Source organism: Electrophorus electricus, chromosome 3 (assembly GCF_013358815.1).
Source record: "Electrophorus electricus isolate fEleEle1 chromosome 3, fEleEle1.pri, whole genome shotgun sequence".
NCBI classification, from domain to species: domain Eukaryota; kingdom Metazoa; phylum Chordata; class Actinopteri; order Gymnotiformes; family Gymnotidae; genus Electrophorus; species Electrophorus electricus.
Window position 1 is genome coordinate 24,023,933 of NC_049537.1, and position 19,682 is coordinate 24,043,614.

The 19,682-nt window shown below is 43.3% G+C and overlaps 1 protein-coding gene across 5 annotated transcripts; it reads left to right on the forward strand.

Annotated features, from left to right (window-relative positions):
* Positions 1-728: 728 nt before the first annotated feature.
* kidins220b (kinase D-interacting substrate 220b) lies at positions 729-18,426 on the forward strand. Of its 5 annotated transcripts, none has more exons than XM_035524242.1 (30): positions 729-880; positions 3,334-3,489; positions 3,640-3,738; positions 3,977-4,075; positions 5,153-5,251; positions 5,403-5,504; positions 5,608-5,706; positions 5,836-6,033; positions 6,198-6,296; positions 6,413-6,511; positions 6,612-6,710; positions 6,805-6,982; positions 7,227-7,391; positions 7,695-7,874; positions 8,118-8,283; positions 8,486-8,637; positions 8,751-9,040; positions 9,233-9,373; positions 9,685-9,922; positions 10,046-10,134; positions 10,643-10,787; positions 10,884-11,046; positions 12,017-12,195; positions 12,488-12,714; positions 13,484-13,612; positions 14,281-14,310; positions 15,131-15,268; positions 15,481-15,579; positions 15,942-16,172; positions 16,263-18,426. In XM_035524242.1, the coding sequence occupies exons 2-30, from the start codon at positions 3,358-3,360 to the stop codon at positions 17,433-17,435; spliced, it is 5,238 nt and encodes a 1,745-aa protein (XP_035380135.1). In that variant the 5' UTR covers positions 729-880; positions 3,334-3,357; the 3' UTR covers positions 17,436-18,426. The 5 variants fall into 5 exon arrangements, with proteins under 5 accessions (XP_035380135.1, XP_035380136.1, XP_035380137.1 ...); XM_035524243.1 differs by having other exon boundaries at positions 5,406-5,504; XM_035524244.1 differs by lacking the exon at positions 14,281-14,310.
* The last annotated feature ends 1,256 nt before the right edge of the window (positions 18,427-19,682 follow it).

Below are 19,682 nucleotides of genomic sequence, written 5' to 3' on the forward strand. Positions count from 1 at the left end.
TCATGCAATTAATATGCCCATAGACAAGATAACGTATACCAGGTATAACAAAGTTTGCTTGGCATTACTTTGAAACTGATCTCCGAACTGTTCGTATTACCATACAATATACAGTGCCCATACTGTTTACAGTTCAGAAATAAGTAAGTGTGCCATGTGCTGACATTAAAGAAAAATGTCACCAGACCTGAGATAAAAGGGTTACCTAACTTCACTTTAGGGCTTTAGCTACAAAAGCTTTATCTGAGAACTATTGTTACAGTAAAAATACCTCATGTGCCCTTTACTCTCTAAGCATAAATGTACTTTGTTCCATTACAGAATGCATTACAGGTATACATTTTCTATCCACTGACAAGGTAACAAAGTGTGCTCTCTCTCTCTCTCTCTCTCTCTGTATATATATATATATATATAAATATAGTTTATATATATATAATATATTTATATATATCTGTGTATATATATATATATATATATATATATATATATATATATATATTTATATTTATATATATATTAAATATGTCTGTGTGTATATATATATATATATATATATTTATATATATATTAAATATGTCTGTGTGTATATATATATATATATATATATATATATATATATATATATATATATATATATATATATATATATCTTGTCTTGTTTTCGATATCTCGCTGACGTCATGTCATACGGCTGACGCGGTAGCAATGTGGCTCGCTAATACAAAGCTTTAGTCGTCCTCCAAAATGGCTGTTGTAAAGGATGGGGAGTACAAAAATAGCTAGCTAGATAGGGGAAGCAAGGGATTTTTACTGGGGAAACAGAAACCTCCTAGTGACAAGCTTAAAGCGGATCTTATAAACGTTTCTCTCTTTTAAGGTAAGACTAAAAAGGCTAAAATATTTTAGCTTTGTAACGTGTATTTTTTCTCGGTTAGCAACGTTGATGCGACTTGATTGACAGCTCATCTTTGGAAAAGAAGCGACGAAGTTCATGTTTGTCGCTAGTTTTCGAAAGCTTGTTATAAATATATTTTCATGTCTGATATCGCATTGTCTTCGTATTATAGGTAATAACCTTTCATATAAAAGGGAATCATTTCAAATTAAGTGTAGCCCGTGTAATCGGCTAGCTAGCTAGCATCAAGTAATCTATCGCGCTGATATAACCGTAGACTATTGACATGTCTACCTTGTCTAAGAAAATAGTGTTTGATGCGGCTGTTTGTATATTTTTAGAGAAAGGTTCTTCCGTGTCCCATTGCAATATTATGCTGCGAATATATCTAAAATGTAAATGAAATGTATATCGTACGACTAAATTAATTTTGGGATTCACTAGCTGGCAACATTATTACTCTTTAATCTAGCTAGTTAGCGTTAGCTAGTTAGATGTCTCTGACAAGAGACAATTAACTCCAGTATCCATCCACGCTGGCTTTAATGTAATCAGTCTGCTGCTTTGTTTATTTATATATGTTGCATTTTAAAATGGTCTACATTTAATTCTGAAAGACCTAACTACATAGGTAGGTGTTGTCATAAGTCTTTGCCCGTAAATGTACGGCATAATTATATCAAAATCACGTGGCACTTTGAGTAGTTGTTTCATTTTGTTTAATACATTGCTGTCCTTTCATTGCAACAACAGGAAGAAAAGCATAGTGTAATCCTTGTCAATTTGCTCAGCGTGTATAGATGTTGATAATGTGGAATAGTAGCTTTCATTATTTGATCTCTCATCTATATTGGCTAGTTTCTAAATTAAAGGTCAGAAATGTACTTTCTTGTTGATGAGTTGGTGACTAGTACATCTGGGCCTGTACTTTTAAAAACACAGCCATGACCTGTTACTGGAAGGTGGGGACAGTTCACTGGCATAGTCTTTCAAAAAACAGTTTTGGACACTGAATTAATAACGATGCCCTCAGAGTATGCTGAAGCATTTCACTCAACTGAGCATGTGCCAGAGACACTAGGCGTTAGCCAAGCCTACTGGACATGAATAAGACATGATACCTTGCAAATAGAGCAGGACACACAAAACATAAGAGGTTGTATGTGTTCAGAGAAAAGCGACAGTGGTCAAAACACAGGTGAAGAAAGGAGGTTCGCACTGTGAGTAAGGTGTCAGATTTTGTCTCATAAAAGATTGTCACATGTCCTTTCATTCAGCCTTTATTGTTCCAGCTTCTTTTGTTATTGGTCCTACATTTGAGTATCATGTAGAGTGTACATCAAACTGCATACTTAGTATACAGTAATGAGGTTAATTAGGATTTAGTCTCAGGTGCCAGTAAATCTGGCTCATGTCTCGCTTTATGTTTGATAAGTGTCAGATAAGATATTGTTTTGCAATTGCGGAATATTGTCCTCTAGAGTGGTGAAGGTTGTATCGTGTTTTAACGTGACCCTATGTTTTGAACACAGGTGAAATGTGTGAGGTATTTTTTTTCTAATTAGCCTTAGTCTTGTATGTTATTTATATTTTATTACTTATATTTTGTTTTTTATTTAAGTAGTGTAATTTCCAGCCATCTAGTTGTGCAAAAAATCCTGTATGCTGTCTAGTCCAGACTACTGCAGTGGCATTGAAAACAGAAGACAGGAACTGCTTCATGTTTGGCACTCCGTCAGTCTGTGTTTGTCCTCAAATATTCCCCTCTAACTACCCGAGCTATCAGCCTAAACATCAACTCCATTCAAGTAAAGTGGATGTTTGAGATGTACTTCACTCTGAAATCACCCAGGTATTCCATTTGCTTTCTTTCCCCTTATGATCCTCCCCTACAAAGTAGGGCCAATTCCTGGCAACTGCCTGGAAGTGGAGATTGTTATTTTGGCTTGTTTGTTTTGTTTTTAGTATCAGCGGTCCCGTTTTAAGGCACAGTCCTGGCGGAGGCCTGTGTTTTGCGGAGTGAGCTATCCTGGGAGAAGGAGAAAGCTTGTTGGAGCAGGTGGCTGTTGAGGTGCAGAGGGAAGCAGGCATGCTGTTCTCCTGGCATTGAGACTGCAGAGGTGTTATGGCCTCATATAGCTGGCGCTATCCTTATTCACCTTGACATTTTAAATGCAGATCATATATCATGCTGGGGACCAAGCATTATTACAACTCAAATGCGTGCTGAATAGTAGTAAAGAACTACATTTCCTTAGCTTCCTAATTGAACCTGCTCCTTTTATTGCCTTTCATTCAGTCTAGCTATCCATCTACAGTCGGATCTTCCATCATTTTTCAGATCACTTGGAACACAAGACTTTAGGCTGTGAATTGTGTGTTTGCTGTGACAGTGTATCCACGGTTCTGCTAAACCTTGGGGCTCTCTTCTCAAGGTGCCCTGGTGCTGAGCAACAGTCATGGACACCACCACCTCTATCAAGATGACCACTATGGCCATCCAGAACCTCTTCAGCTATGTAGAGGAGGAGAATCTGGCTGCCCTCAAATCACACCTGGATAAGTTCAAAGAGGTGGACGGGCGCAGTGATGTAAGTGGATTTCTATATAGATCCAACAGTCCTCATATACATACACACACACATACACACACACACACACACACACACACACACACACACACACACACACACACACACACACAAGCCTTATCTATCAGTCTGTCTCTCTATCACTGATAGAATGGACAGACTCCATTGATGTTGGCTGCAGAGCAGGGCAGTCTGGAGATAGTCCAGGAGCTCATCAGAAGAGGTGCCAATGTCAACTTGGATGATGTGGTGAGACAATTGTCACACTGCACCTTCAAAAGCATCAGACATGCACCATATATAGGTCGTTTTAGCTCACTGCTATTGGATGCTTACCCCTTTTAATAGGTATGCATTCCTTAAGAGCACACACAAAGAGCTTTGTTGTCACTCATCCAGTGCTCACCGCTCCACTGTTTCCATAGCAACAGTGGCCCATCATGCTGCAGTTTCCATGGTAACCAGTCTCTCTGCTCTTCTCTCATAGGACTGCTGGTCGGCTCTGATCTCAGCAGCAAAGGAGGGGCATGTGGAGGTGGTAAGAGAGCTGCTGGACAACAGTGCTTACATTGAGCACCGAGATATGGTGAGACACACTATTAACATAAGGACATTAACATTTGCTTAAAATGCAAATAAATAAATAAATAGCTCTAAAGTACTCTAAGAAGCTGTTAACACGTTGCATGAACATGCATTTTTGGTGATCGAATCATGTTTGGATTTTATTTGCGCACATGAAAAGCAAGGTGTAAATATCCCCAGGATGTGCTGTGTGTTGTGATCGGGCTATAATATATATACATATAACATTAAGTAAACGGAAATACATCTGCAGAGTGCTGACTTGTCTCTCATACCCAAAGAGTCCAGTAATGGTGTAGTATACCACCACTGCAGAACAAAGCCTTCTCTTCCACCAATGCAGATAATTCTGGTTTCATACAATATTTGACAGCATGTAACACACTGGTAGTACTGGCTGAGAAACCATGTTTACAGTATGAAGTAAACAAATAATGTATGTTTGTGTTTTTATGCGGGTGAGTAATTAATCTCATCTAGTCACACTGGGATGCATTTTAGTGAGAAGTCTAAATGGAATCCAGCAATAGTATATCCAGATATGATCTGGTTATGAAACATAAGTAACACATGTAAAATGTAAACTGGCACTTAGGTGCAAACATTTTATCCTTGTTTAAATGCCACTGTCACTTTGTTTAGTTGCTAAAGCTACTGAGTAGAACCTAAAGGAATGGTTATAAATATTTTAGAGAGGTTGTAGGGTGTATGGGCTGAGAAACGATTGTTTATTCAAGTGATGCATGAATTGAACTGTGACAATCTACTATGTGTGTCCTTTTGAGGGGTAACATTACTGTACAAGCCTACATCTCTTTCAGAACAGACGCTGACCTCCTTAAATAAGAAGCCAAGACAACTTCATTATATTATACATTACAGGGTTTAGGCCTCATTACAGGATTCTTGACATATAATCGCTTATTTGAATGCTTATTTGAATACTTATTTGAAATTTTTCCTGTTGCACAATATTACACAATTCATTATTAAAAAAGGATTATCCATTCCTATTTAATTGGTTTGATACAGAGGGAATGTTGATGGGACTGTAATAGAGAGTGTTTGTATTATGCAGGGGGGCTGGACTGCTCTTATGTGGGCTGCATATAAAGGTCGGGTGGAGGTCACAAAGGTTCTTCTGGAGAATGCAGCCAACCCCAACACAACAGGACAGGTAAAGAGAGAAACCTTTGGGGCTGCCCCTATCAAATACAAGTGGCTAAATGTCAATACATCGTTATAATGAAGTAATGAGGCCATTCTGATAAATCCCTGCAGAATATTAGTGACTACTGATTTACCGGCCATTCTGTGCTATGGTTTAGCAGTATAGCGTATATCCCATCATCTGGGCTGCTGGCAGAGGCCATGCGGAAATTGTCAAGCTGCTGCTGGAACATGGAGCCAAAGTCAACTGCTCTGATAAGGTGAACTGACCCCCATTCAAATAGAGAGAACTGAGCCTGTCTTAGCAGTTTCTAACATGGTGAATCTTGTGTGGCTGACCTGGGTGGGTTTGTTTACACCAAGTATGGAACCACTCCCCTGATCTGGGCTGCCAGGAAGGGCCACCTTGACTGTGTTATGTACCTGCTGGAGAATGGTGCCGATGTTGACCAGGAGGGGGCGGTAAGTTGAAGCTGTCTCTTGAGGGCCCATTTTCATGCTTGCCCTTAAATTCTCTCTCTGCATTTATGAGCTTGTGCTTATACAGTGTTGTCCTAAAGTCGGTCTGGCATTCCATTCTCTCGTACTCAGAATTCCATGACAGCTCTGATTGTGGCTGTGAAAGGGGGCTACACCGAGGTGGTGAAGGAGCTCCTGAAGAGGAACCCCAATGTGAACATGACCGATAAAGATGGCAACACGGCCCTCATGATCGCGGCTAAAGAGGGCTACACAGAGATAGTCCAGGACCTGCTGGACGCAGGCACTTACGTCAACATCCCCGACAGGGTGAGCACTGGATCGGTGGTGAACTGGAGGGCTCTCTATAAACTTGAGCAGAGCAGACTGTTGTAGTATTTCAGGCTATGGTTTTGAATATGTCTGAAGCCCTCATATAAAGGAGACAAATGTGCTTGTGTGTGTGTGCGCATGTGTATGAATTACACCTTTAGAGTGGGGATACAGTGCTGATTGGAGCTGTGAGGGGTGGCCATGTTGAAATTGTAAGAGCCCTGTTGCATAAGTACGCTGACATTGACATCAGAGGACAGGTAATGTAATGTGTAAATTACTTGTGATTTATTTATATATATATATAAATATGTATTAATAACTTTTTTTTCCACTGTAAGAAACTATAGTGCAAAATCAGTGTTTTCTGCACTAGGACAATAAGACAGCTCTTTACTGGGCTGTGGAGAAGGGCAATGCCACCATGGTGAGAGACATCCTACAGTGTAACCCTGACACAGAGACCACCACCAAGGTACAGGGAGGCCAAAGTCTTTTAGGGCATTATTATGTAAGAAAAGACTGGTTCTAGTGCAGGTGTTTTCTATGTATGTGTGTATGTGTGCGTGCCTCAGGATTCCGAAACACCACTGATCAAGGCCACCAAGATGAGAAACATAGACATAGTGGAACTACTCCTGGATAAAGGGGCGAAAGTGTCTGCTGTGGATAAGGTAAGATTCAGTTATGTGTACTTGTACATGCAAATGATATGAAATCTGCATATTAGGTGCGTTATTAAAACTGAGTTTTCTCCCCCATTGCTAGAAAGGGGATACGCCTCTCCACATCGCCATACGTGGACGGAGCCGCAGGTTGGCTGAGCTTCTCCTCCGCAATCCTAAAGATGGCCGCCTGCTCTACAAGCCCAATAAGGCTGGAGAGACACCATACAACATCGACTGCAGCCACCAGAAAAGCATCCTCACTCAGATCTTCGGCGCCCGTGAGTCTTTCTCGATGTGACCAGCTGTGTCACCTGCACCACTGTGCTGATGTGGCACTTGACCATATGTAACCAAAATCTTAACCAAGTCTCCTATTCAGAGATTTGATTGCTCTGTGACATCACACTGTTGTTTGCCAGACACTGTTGTTCCATAGCACCCTGTAAGACATTGTATATTTTGTATGTTTGCCATTTTGACTGAGCAGTGTTTTTTAGCACCTCTGTGTGCTGTGCCCCTCAGGACACCTGTCCCCCACCGAGTCGGATGGGGACATGCTGGGCTATGACCTCTACAGCAGTGCCCTGGCAGACATCTTGAGTGAGCCCACCATGCAGCCACCCATCTGCGTAGGCCTGTATGCCCAGTGGGGCAGCGGCAAGTCCTTCCTGCTCAAGAAACTGGAAGGTGAGTGCTGGGGAACGACAGTTCCCAGCTCAACATGCACTCATAGCCAGAGCCGAACAAACAGAACTCTGCAATCCCTGTTTACTTCTGCTGTCTCCCTAGACCTCTTTATGGTTACATATTTCCTCATTAAACCCCTTCCATTCCTTTAATTTCAGGTGATGAACACTTCAGTGTAGTTACTTAGTAATATGCCATCAGAGTACTAAGTAAATGATAAGCCTGAAGAGTAAGAGATTAAACCCAAACTGTGAGCTGACAGGATTGGCTAAGGTAATGCGTTTGTGTTTCTCCACTTCCCAGATGAGATGAAGACATTTGCCGGGCAGCAGATCGAACCTCTCTTCCAGTTCTCTTGGCTGGTGGTTTTCCTGTCTCTCATGCTGTGTGGCTCTGTGGCTCTGCTGCTTGGATTCACTGTGGACCCCAAACTGGCTATAGCTGTCTCCCTCAGCCTGCTGGCCCTGCTCTACCTATTCTTTGGTAAAAACAAACAAAGAAAAAAAACACCAAACACCTGGAATGTTTACCCTACCATGTGTACCATGTGTATATATCCTATGTGTATATTGCACATTGAATCTTACACTTTGCCATTTACACTGAAGGCCAGTGCAGCTACCAGTGTCTCACTCATGCTAAAAGCCTAGTTTTGAATAGCCACTCTCTCCCCCCCGTCTCTTTGTCTTTCTCTCCCTCACTCTCCCTCTCTTTCCCTCTCCTCAGTGATTGTGTACTTTGGGAGCAGGCGTGAGGGTGAGAGCTGGAACTGGGCCTGGGTTCTCAGTACCCGACTGGCGCGTCACATGGGTTACCTGGAGCTGCTGCTCAAGCTCATGTTTGTTAACCCGCCGGAGTTGCCGGAGCAGACCACGCGAGCTCTGCCTGTCAGGTAACACAGCTTTACCTTACCAAAACTATACCACAGGTGTGTGTGTGTGTTTTGAAGAATTAGACACATTCATCTGTTGTTGTTCTGTGTGGGTCTGTATTTTTAAATACCATTACACCCTGCTTCTTGAATCCTAAGCCTGTACTATAATTGGTAAACGGGTGAGCTGATCACCTATAACGGTCATGCTTTTTGTCCCCAGGTTCCTGTTTACAGACTACAACAGACTGTCCAGCGTGGGTGGAGAGACCTCCATGGCTGAGATGATTGCCACTCTCTCAGACGCCTGTGAGAGGGAGTTTGGCTTCTTGGCCTCCAGACTCTTCAGGGTCTTCAAGACAGAGGACACTCAAGGTAAGGGCTTTCCCCAGCCTGTTGGCTCTAACAGATACATGTCCTTCTTTGACTCCAAATGTCATTTAACATGGTGGCTGATCATGTTGTTCATGACCCTCTTTTTACACCAGGCAAGAAAAAATGGAAGAAGACGTGCTGCATCCCGTCTTTCGTCATCTTCCTCTTCATCCTCAGCTGCCTGATCACAGGTATGGCCTTGCTGGCCATCTTCAAGGTGGACAGCCGAAACCAGACGCTAAATGCTGTGCTGGTCGCCATGGCGAGCGTGGTAGGCCTGGCGCTGCTGCTCAACTGCCGCACGTGGTGGCAGGTGATGGACTCAGTGCTCAACTCGCAGAGGAAGAGGCTCCACAGTGCCGCCAACAGGATGCACAAGCTCAAGAGTGAAGGCTTCATGAAGGTGGGTGCACAGGCCTTCATTATAGGGTACTCTGCTGCAGTGGCATGTATCATGAACAGGCACACTCCCTTCCAAATATTGATCCAGTGTCTTCTTTAGAGACATGGTTGCTTCTGTGGGATTCATGTTGCATAGCCTGGCGTCACTCTGTGGTCTGACTCAACTGACTTCTGCTCTGTTCTGTTCCTCCAGGTGCTAAAAAGTGAGGTGGAGCTTATGGCTAAGATGGCGAAGACTATCGACAGCTTCACTCAGAACCAGACACGTTTAGTTGTCATAATCGATGGCTTGGATTCCTGTGAACAGGATAAAGTACTGCAGATGCTGGATACGGTGAGGAATAATAGTGCAGTACAACATGCAGCCAACAGAGGTTACTACTGGCTCACTTGTTCTTAAATGACTAAAACATAAATTGCATAAATTGGTTTTGAAATGAGAGCCAATAAACTAGATTTTCCTCTTTATTTACTTATTTAATTTTTTTGTTGTGAAAAGCATGCAGATATTCTAAAAATTCTCAAAGCATTAATACAAGAAACATCTGCAAATCATCTAAAAGCCAAAGATTTCTTGCTTCTTGGACATTGCTGCTCATCAGTTTTCTGCACCTGTTAATTTGTTGTAATTCTGCTGATCTCCAGGTGAGGGTGCTCTTCTCCAAAGGGCCCTTCATTTCCATCTTTGCTAGCGATCCTCACATCATCATCAAAGCCATCAACCAGAACCTGAATAGCGTACTGCGTGACTCCAACATCAACGGGCACGACTACATGCGCAACATTGTGCACTTGCCCGTCTTCCTCAATAGCCGCGGCCTCAGCAGCGCTAAGAAGATGTGTGCACCAGCGCCAGCTAACGGAGACACTGGCAACCCCGAGGGTCAGTGGGATCACCTGACCAAGAGACTCTGTCATCACCTGTTCCGTAGCTTCTGTCGGGAGAACTTAGGTTGAGAACTTCTCTTAAACTTCTTTGCTGTTTTTGTGCTGCTCCTGCCTGCAGGTTGGCATGAGGAGCTGGACAGGAAGCTGTCCCAGCACAGTCTGGGTGAACTCTCTAAGCTCGGCAGTAAGACCACTCTGAATCGCAGGGTGAGCTGGCCAGCCTACTCCACAGTGCCCTCCACACCTCTGGCTCATGGGGAACTATCGGATGAGTCATTGTCTGCATTCACATCAAACCCCCAGAGCTATGAGCTATTAAAACCAATAGTCTAGCATTAATAGTCATGCAGGACTGTTATGAGTTTTGCAGTCACAGTGTCTGAGTAGCAGCTGAACTACAAGGTTAAATTTAATATTGTCCTCTATTGTCCTATTGATGTCCTCTTTCTTGCACTGTAATTGAATGAGGCTAATGCAATAATGTCTTCTAACATGTTATAGGTCTATATTATCAAATATTTTTGCTTTATTGAACTGTAATGCAGATAAACATTTACTGTTACCTTGTTTTTGACTTTGTGTGAGAGATAGCAAATATTGTGTGAGAGATATCAAATGTCTTATGAGAGTACTTTACCGCTTTATTGCATGAGAGTGTTTTGCATATATCTGAAGTTGATGTCAGATGTAAAATGTTGGTTCTCTCTCTCCTCAGGACACATACCGGCGTCGTCAGATGCAGAGATCTGTCACGCGTCAGATGTCCTTTGACCTGACCAAGTTGCTGGTCACCGAGGACTGGTTCAGTGACATCAGCCCTCAGACCATGAGGAGGCTGCTGAACATCGTGTCCGTCACAGGTAAGAAAAGCCTTCACACATATGACATGTTCTCTTAAATCTAGCCTCTGTCTGTTTTAGTAACTGTGTCCCCACCCCCCAAAATCACCTGCACAGGCCGCCTGCTAAGGGCCAATCAGATCACTTTCAACTGGGACCGGCTGGCGTCCTGGATCAACCTGACGGAGCAGTGGCCCTACCGCACGTCCTGGCTCATCCTACACCTGGAGGAGACGGATGGGATCCCTGACCAGGCATCACTCAAAACCATCTATGAAAGGTGCCCTGATGTTTACTGTAGCACCCATCACTTCCTCCGCTTAATCAGTGAAATATGTGTCGGAATTATATTAAACTCTGAGTCACGAAACTGAGTCCCCCCTCCCCTCAAGAAGTATCTAGCTTGTCTTGATGACAGTGTGATGATGTAGTCCAGAATGCAGTTTTAAACTTGAGTCCATGAACACTTATTATTCTTATTCTGTATATCACAATTGCAAAAAGTTAGGTGTTTTGGTTTACATTAGAGGCCTGAGATATTCTCGAAACATACAGACTGCACAAGTTTTTTGTACTCCATCAACACCGCTTGCACTAAATTGTACATATCTAGTCTGTGGTCATAAGCTATGAGCCACTCACTGTAATTACTGCGGAGCACTCTTATGCATACATGACCTGTATATATTTGGATTCACATTTTTCCTTCAGTGACTAAATACTGTGGTGTTTCTTAGCAACATTTAAAAGTTAAGCAATCTGCATTTGCATTTGAGGAATATGGGGTCAGTAAAGTTTGAATGTTTTAAATATCTCTTTTGAAATCCCCTTTGGTTCCCATAAATAAAAACATCGGAATTTTATCTTTGTAGTAAGAGGTTTGGCTATTCGAGGAGCTGTAATTTCACCATGTTGTGTTAACACTGGCTACCTACACACTCTTCCCAATTTAATTCCATGACCCTTAAAATGAAACAAAAACATAATCAAGATATAAGAGTTATATGTGCATAATTTACTTTTTCAGTAAAACCGTCAACTCTTTTTGTATGGAGAGTCGACGTGGTTTGACACAGTGTGTGCATAAGCCAAACCTTTGGTCAGCCACACAAAAGTCTGCATTGTTTGAAGTAATTCTTCATTTCAGCAGTTCCATATGACCTCAGAAGGTTCTGGAAGGTCAACATTGCCTGAGATTGTTACCTTTGTCTTTAAAGAGTGTTTCTGTCCATTCTTATTTTGTGCAACAGGATTTCCAAGAACATTCCCACGACTAAAGATGTGGAGCCCTTGCTGGAGATCGATGGAGATGTACGGAGCTTTGAGGTGTTCCTGTCCTCACGCACCCCGGTGCTGGCTGCTCGAGACATCCGCACTTTCCTCCCCTGCACGGTCAACCTGGACCCAAAGCTCCGAGAGATCATAGCAGGTGAGGAGCCACGAGATGGTCTTTTCGAGTCGATATACGAAAAACTCAGGATAATTGATGTAGCATAATCTGGCTGAACAGACTGGGGCCAAGAAGTTCAGGAATCCCCAATAACCTAACCTCCAGTGAAGGCGAGTTTCTCAAAAGCATCATAACACAAAGATCATCGTTAAATTAAAATATTACACTGAAAGCTCTCTCTCTCTTAAGGTGATCTTAGCACTTTGATGCTTTTGGGAAACCTGGCATTATGATAGATTGGGGTGGACCACTTTGCTCTCTTTATCCACAGACGTGCGTGCGGCTCGTGAGCAGATGAACATGGGCGGGGTCACCTATCCCACACTGCCCCTGCAGGATGCTGCTCCCCGCCCCACCTCCATCTACAGCCAGCAGTCCTCGGCCTGCTCACCCACGGCCTCCTACAACGGGCCTTACAACCCGCCCGGTGTGTCCCCTCAACCCCACAGTGCCTACTACAGCGGCATGGCCGGGCCTCAACATCCCTTCTACAACAGGGTGAGTGTCCCTGCATGGCCACCGTGCTCAGGCCTGCTTCTAAGATCATTGAGGCTTACCTGTAAATGCCCTGGTATCCAAATGGTTGTATTTTCCTAAAGAGTTCCTTTAGAGTTGGATGAGCAGTGTAGAGTCAGGTTTCACCTTGCTGTGTTTGATTGTATTAGTACATATATACTGGTCTAGGCCAAACATTTGTTTTGAAATTTTTTGAAGGTGGTCTATACAAAGTTATGGCTACTGTTGTTTTTTGGGAGTGATTTTGATTGATCCATTTAAGACTGATGATCATTTGGTCTGGATGTGTTAGTGCTGTTTTCTACCCAGCTTTGCCAATCACAGTCTGCTCATATAATGGATGAAGGACATCTTTTACATTGCTGCACTTTCAAATGAATTCCAATTCCAGCATCCGATCAGCAGTATTTCCCACTGTCCCTCCTGTCTGGAAAAGTTTTTCATTTATCTGCTCCCCGACTTGTCATAGCATTTATTTTTGTCATTTCTATTTAGCTGTTTAGACATTTAAGTTTTTATCCTGTATGCAACAATCACATCCATATCCTAGCAGTATGTGTGTGTGTGTGTGTGTGTGTGTGTGTGTGTGTGTGTGTGTGTGTGTGTGTGTGTGTGTGCGTGTGTGTGTGTGTGTGCGCGTGTGCGAGTGTGCGAGTGTGCATGTGAGCATCTCTTTTCAATTTGCATTTAAGGTTTGTGTTTGTTTTCATTTGCTAAATTTTGTTTCCTTCTTCCAAATTGCATCTCCCAGCCATATTTCCCCCACCATGTTTACCTGCTGCCACGGCAATACGCCAGCAGCACTGGCCACGCCCACGCCCCCGTACCTCCACGCCCACTCATTAAAGCGGCCTGTCCCAGGGACGCTAGCACTGCAATCGTAAGTACTGGACCCTAGATGCAGGCCTAGATCTAGACATACTAGATCTGGATGTTGTCATGCTTGTGTGTTTGTGTGACTCCTTCACCCACTGACATGCTCTTTTATCCTCTGCCTTCTCTTATTCTGCTTCCAGCAAGACATGTTTCTGATTGTCAGGCTTATGATCGATTTAGCTCAGACCAGTCCTGGAAAATGGATTTGTTTTTATTATGTAGAAACGAATGTTAGTAGCACCGATGTTACGTTGTGGTTTCATGTGTAAGAAATTATGAAGCGTTGCACAAAAAAATGTTATAGACTTTTTAAAGCCAAACCCATAATATTTGTAACATTAAAGCTATTTACTTTGTTGAGCATGTGTGTGTGTGTGTGTGTGTGTGTGTGCATGTGTGTGATTTCCTACAGTCTGTTCACACACACACACACACACACACACACACACACACACACACACAAACACAGAGGCTGCCAGTGACGTCAACCACCAGCTGTCTAATGCTCACTGAAGCCTTTAGTGGTAGAAAAGCTCCACCTGCTATGGTGAAAGCCATACCTTCTCTCTTGATTCACTTTTTTTTTAATTCACTCTCTCCTTGCCATGTCCTGTATGAGGTTCCCTCACGCTCTCCACCCCCTGTGTTTCTTCCTTCTCTCTGTTTGAGCAGTTTAAGGTAGCGTCTTTGAAAAAGAAGCAGGTACTGAATCCCTCCAGACTTGGCTTACGCACTGCTGTTGTGCCTTCCATGTTCATGCTGCCCTTCCTTTACAGCACTCTTACACACTCCCTTTCACTCACGCACGCTTCATGCGCTCTGAGCACTCAGCTCCCAGCATGCCGTATGGGAACAGTAGTAGCTGACATGGTCACAAGGGGAATGAGGAACTAGTGTTGAAGAGTAATGTTAAAGAAGCCTGTCTTCATGATTACCTTTGAAATAACAATAAATTAAAAAGCTTTATAATTTTAAGATGACAGTAGCACTCCTTCCCCCAGAACATCCTTTCTTGCAGCTTATCTAAAAGGTCTTTCAAAGTGATATCTACTCTTGAAATATCATTGAGCTTGCTTGTTGTTAAAAAAAAGCCATTGAATTGCAAGCTTACACAGTAAAGGCTGGACAACTGAGGTTTTGAAGTATATGCTCACGAGTTTATCTAATTACTCATGGTTGAAACATCCTCTTGGTGTGCTGTGAGAAGAGCTTGCAGTTCCTTGATTAGATGTGATTATAATTAATAGAAATAGATAGTAAGTAGTCGCTTTTAGTTTGAAGCTCACTGACACCTTGCTTACTTTCTTCCTGTATAACCCTATGTTTCATTGAATTTTAAATTTAAGGTCTTTTCCTACCTTGCCAATAACTTGAACTGTATACTAACAAGCAGCATGGAATTTAAAACTTTACTCAGTTTATCTCATCCTGAAGGTTTCAGAAATGTTGTCGTAAAGGTGAATGTGGTAATAATGCACAGAAGGTGATGGTTTTCTTTGGGCCTGTGCGTTGTTTGTGTCAGGGCACAGCCTCTGTGATGTCAGGCACACCATCTGTGCTGCTCAGCTCCATGAACACAGATATGGTTTGTGAGCGCGTCAAAGTAATAGAAGGCATCGACCAGGGCATGCTGGCCCAGTATACTGCTACCATCAAGAAGGTATTTGTGTGTGTGTGTGTGTGTGTGTGTGTGTGTGTGTGTGTGTGTGTGTGTGTGTGTGTGTGTGTGTGTGTGTGTGTGTGTGTGTGTGTGTGTGTGTGTGTGTGTGTGTGTGTGTGTGAGAGAGAGTGTGCTTGAGAGCGAGAGAGACAGACAAATAGAAACAGGGAGGAAAACATGTACGTGCTAATCTGAATCCCTATTTGTCTCAGGCCAATGTAAATGGCCGGGTTTTATCCCAGTGTAACCTGGATGAACTGAAGAAAGAGATGAACATGAACTTTGGAGACTGGCAACTCTTCAGAGCATCAGTAAGTTATTTGCCAAGCAGTATGCACAAAGAAATGTACAAATTTATAATGACAGGTGTTAATATATCAGTGTAGGTTTATGTATCAATAATCTTGATTCCACCATATATGTAATGTATGTTTTATATAGAGAGTCCTGTTTTAGTACAGATTCATTATTTATGCAATGCAGTTTTATCAAAAATGGAACGTTCTAACATTTTAAGAGTATTCTTAATATTACTTTAACTAAACTAATCCTGTTACTAACAAAGGATATTTCCATATTTTTCTTCCAAATTGAGGCTTTGTAGTGAAATGAAACAGTGGGTGGCAACAGGTGTAACAAAGGTGACACTTTAATGACAGCCTGTTGTGTTCAGGTGATGGAGATGCGTCACGTGGAGAGCCAGGTCTTGCACGAGGAGGCTCCCAGCGAGCAGGGCAGCATCATGGTGGGCCACAGTGAGCCAGGCAGGCATCGCGGAGCTCCAGGCCACAGCGGACCTGCTAACGCCGACACCTCGCCCATGTACAACTTCAATCTTAGCTTTGAGGAGCTCTCTACTGTGGGCCTGGATGAGCCAACCAGACATGCCAATCCACCATGGATGGTAGGTGTTTCACAAATTCTCAAGGTCCTTTTCCTGTTACCGGCAGTGCTTGAGCAGGTCGATTCTCACAGTATCTTTTGCCTTCCACAGAGCACCACACACCGCACCCCCAGCATGACCAGCCTGAACTCTCAGGAATCCTCCAACGATATCTGCAAGCTCACTGACAAGCAGCAGGCAGAGTACCGAAATGCCTACCAAGAGTACATAGCCTCAATGGCTCAGCTGGAGGCGGCAGGCAGCGGGGCAGAGAAGCCCGTGCAACCCCATCCAGGCCAGTTTATGCACTCCGGCGCCGATGACAAAAACAAGGATGGTGGGGATCAAGATGGACGCAAGTCCTACTCCAAACGGGGGGGTGGGAAGCCAGCAGTGGACGCAACTGATTATGCCTCGACAGAGGGTGCCACTCTAGACCCCATCAGTGAGGAAGATGAGAAGGTCGACCATGGCTCCTCCAAAACCTTGCTGGGACGGAAGACCTCTGGAGAAAAGGTGGGTCTCTTCCAGAGTGCTGACCTGAAACTGAAGGCTGCAGGGGGTCTGCGATACCAGAAGCTGACCAGCGACGATGAGGAGTCGGAGGAATCTGACAATGCCCCACTGCTCAAGGATGGGAAGAAAGTAGAGCCCAGACGCGTTGAGAGTGAAGAGCGACCTTTGGCCAAAGGTAAGGAGTACCTCTCGGACAGCATGCTGGATAAAAAGGACTCGTCTGACTCGGGTGTCCGCTCTAACGAGAGCTCACCCAATCACTCTCTGCAAGATGAGGAGGCTGACTTATCGCAGTCTGAGAGGACCAACCTGATTGAGCTGGATGAGGAGAGCCTAGCCCGCAAGAGAGGCCTGCCTAGCAGCCTGAGTGGCCTCCAGGACCCAGCAGTCGCACGCATGTCTATTTGCTCTGAAGACCAGTGCAGTCTCTTGGCCAGCAGTCCTGAGGAAAGCTGGCCTTCCTCCAGAAGTTACAACCTCAACCGCACACCCAGCAACAACACCCTCAACAACAACACCAACGTGCAGCAGGGAAACCGCCCGCGTCAGCCAACTGATGGTTCTAACACCACCTCCTCCAACACCACTAGCAGTGAGGTTATTGTAACTCCTGCTTCCAGCACCAACACCACCACATCCACCACGCAGAATGAGAATGTTCGTGTGGTGCACCTGAAGAGAGGTCTAAAGCCAGGAGACCCACCTGAGATCTGCACTGTGACCTCCGACACGGTCACCTTCGGGGAGGAGCGTGAGAGCATCCTGTGAGAACCTGCACCCTGGTCTTGGCAGACCTTCTGCCCAGCTTTAGATGTTTATGTGCCAAGCTTTAGCTGTTATGTGATGCATGTTAAATGGTGTAATGCTGTTGGTTCAGTATGGTCCTTGCATTTCAGTATTGAATAGTAGTAGTTGGTCCAGTGTAGTTTACTGTCTGCAGTGTTGCCTACATTCCTGATTGTCACGAATGCCTTTTTCTTATTCAATAATTTGATCCAATCGTTGATAAAGGGTATGTAGCATCTAACAGTATTACCGTCTCTCCTGCTTTTGGAAAATACTGAACTACCTAAGTAGAACATGAGATGTCAAGATTTCTTCTAAAAGAGCTGTGATTATTATGGGCTATAATTATTGGAATAAGTTTATGCAGCAGTTAATCTAAAATGTAAAGCTTTCTGTTTGGTCTGGTCTTCTGGGCCACAACTGACACTCAATTTATTTTAGCTTGACCCTTAAAAAAGGCATGAGTTTAATCTTTTGCCAGATTCTGAACTGCCAGAACCATATTAATGCTTATCGCTAACTTAGTCGTGAAGAATGGTGTTGTGATGAATTGTGTCAGTTGCATGTTTTCTGCACCCCTGTCATTGTAGAGCAGTTTCCTGAAAATTTTGATCGTAGGACCCAACTAAAAATGGACTTCCTTCAAATCACCCAAGTCATCCATTATGACTGAATTACAGTATGTGATTATATATTTATCTTTGCAACTCATGCACCACTCACATACCCAAAACCTGTTGGGCATCCTGAACCGTATTTTAAAAACTATGTAGTAAGAGGATTAGCAGTGAGCATGTATGAGCGGTGAAAAGCATGTGACTAAATGTCAAACGTGAAATGGCATTCTCCAAATCGCATGCAGTTACTTTAGATTTGATGTGTACTTGTGTTAACTGCCTAGCTAAGGCGGGAAATTTGATTACATGAGAACTGTCTGTAATGTGGAGCAAAAATAAACAATAAGTTACAGCTACTGTGCTTGACATTTTTCCTCTGATGGAAAACCAATAACTTGAGAATTTGCATGATCAAATTTTCCTCACTGAATTTGCTTTAACTAACATAAACATCTAAACATTTTTACCCCTTAAAATGTTTCTATTTCTACATTTTATTGACTTCCTGTAAGCTTCATTACATACTTTTTCTGAAAGGTCTGCATGAATGACGAATAGGACTGAATAATTACATTTTATGTTACTTCATTAGAGAAACCTTGCGTAATTTTTAATATGTGCTGCACGTATCACTGAATAATAAGAATAATAAAATACGCAGGCAATACCAAGAGCTATAGAAGGGTGGCATCGTCACATACTGCGATAAGTTTATGAACAATGGCGCTGTACTCCATGTTACAGGGTTTTGAGCAGAGACAGATTGGAGCCAAGCCCCAACCCCCAGGACCTAGTTGACTTAGGCTAAGCAATAATGGCAAACGTCTATTTTCGTAGCCCACGTAATATTTATTTTATAGAAAAGTGTATTACAGTATTTTTACAAAATTATTTAGCATTACAAACATTACATTTCAGCAGAAATAAAAGGAAAACATTGATACGCGCTACCGCAGTCGGCGCGTGACGAACTGTGTTAGAACCGCTCAAGCGCTCCATTTAGGCCTATTCCCAAACTACCATAGCGGAGCACAGCTCTCTGTCTCTCTCTCTCTCTCTCTCTCTCTCTCTCTCTCTCTCTCTCTCTCTCTCTCTCTCTCTGTCGCTCTCTCTCTTTGTCGCTCTCTCTCTCTCTCTCACACACACACACACACACACACACACACACACACACACACACACACTTACACTCTCTCTCTCACACACGCACACACACAGAGGACATGATAGTTTATGAGTGCTGTGACCACACCAGAACTGTAGTTTGACACGCGCTTTGTACCTTAACAAAAAAGGCAGTGGGGTTTTTTTTAAATCGTTTTCTTCATTTGCTTTGATCTATCAGTCCTGTAACGAAATCTTCCTTTGGAAGAAAGAATGTGTAGCCTGTAGATAAATATAAATCACACAGAACGGTTTATCTCCATTTGAGGGAAATCCGTGTCATTCAAGACGAAGTCCAGGCAAAGAACACGGAAGAATAACAAAAAAGGTCCTGTTTTTGCTCCATGACCGAAACACCTGCGAAAGACTGGAAGAGAGAGAGGCGTGTTTAGAGAAGGAAAGAGAGATCCGGACATGCTGGCGCCAATGGGGACCCGCGCTGCCCCCT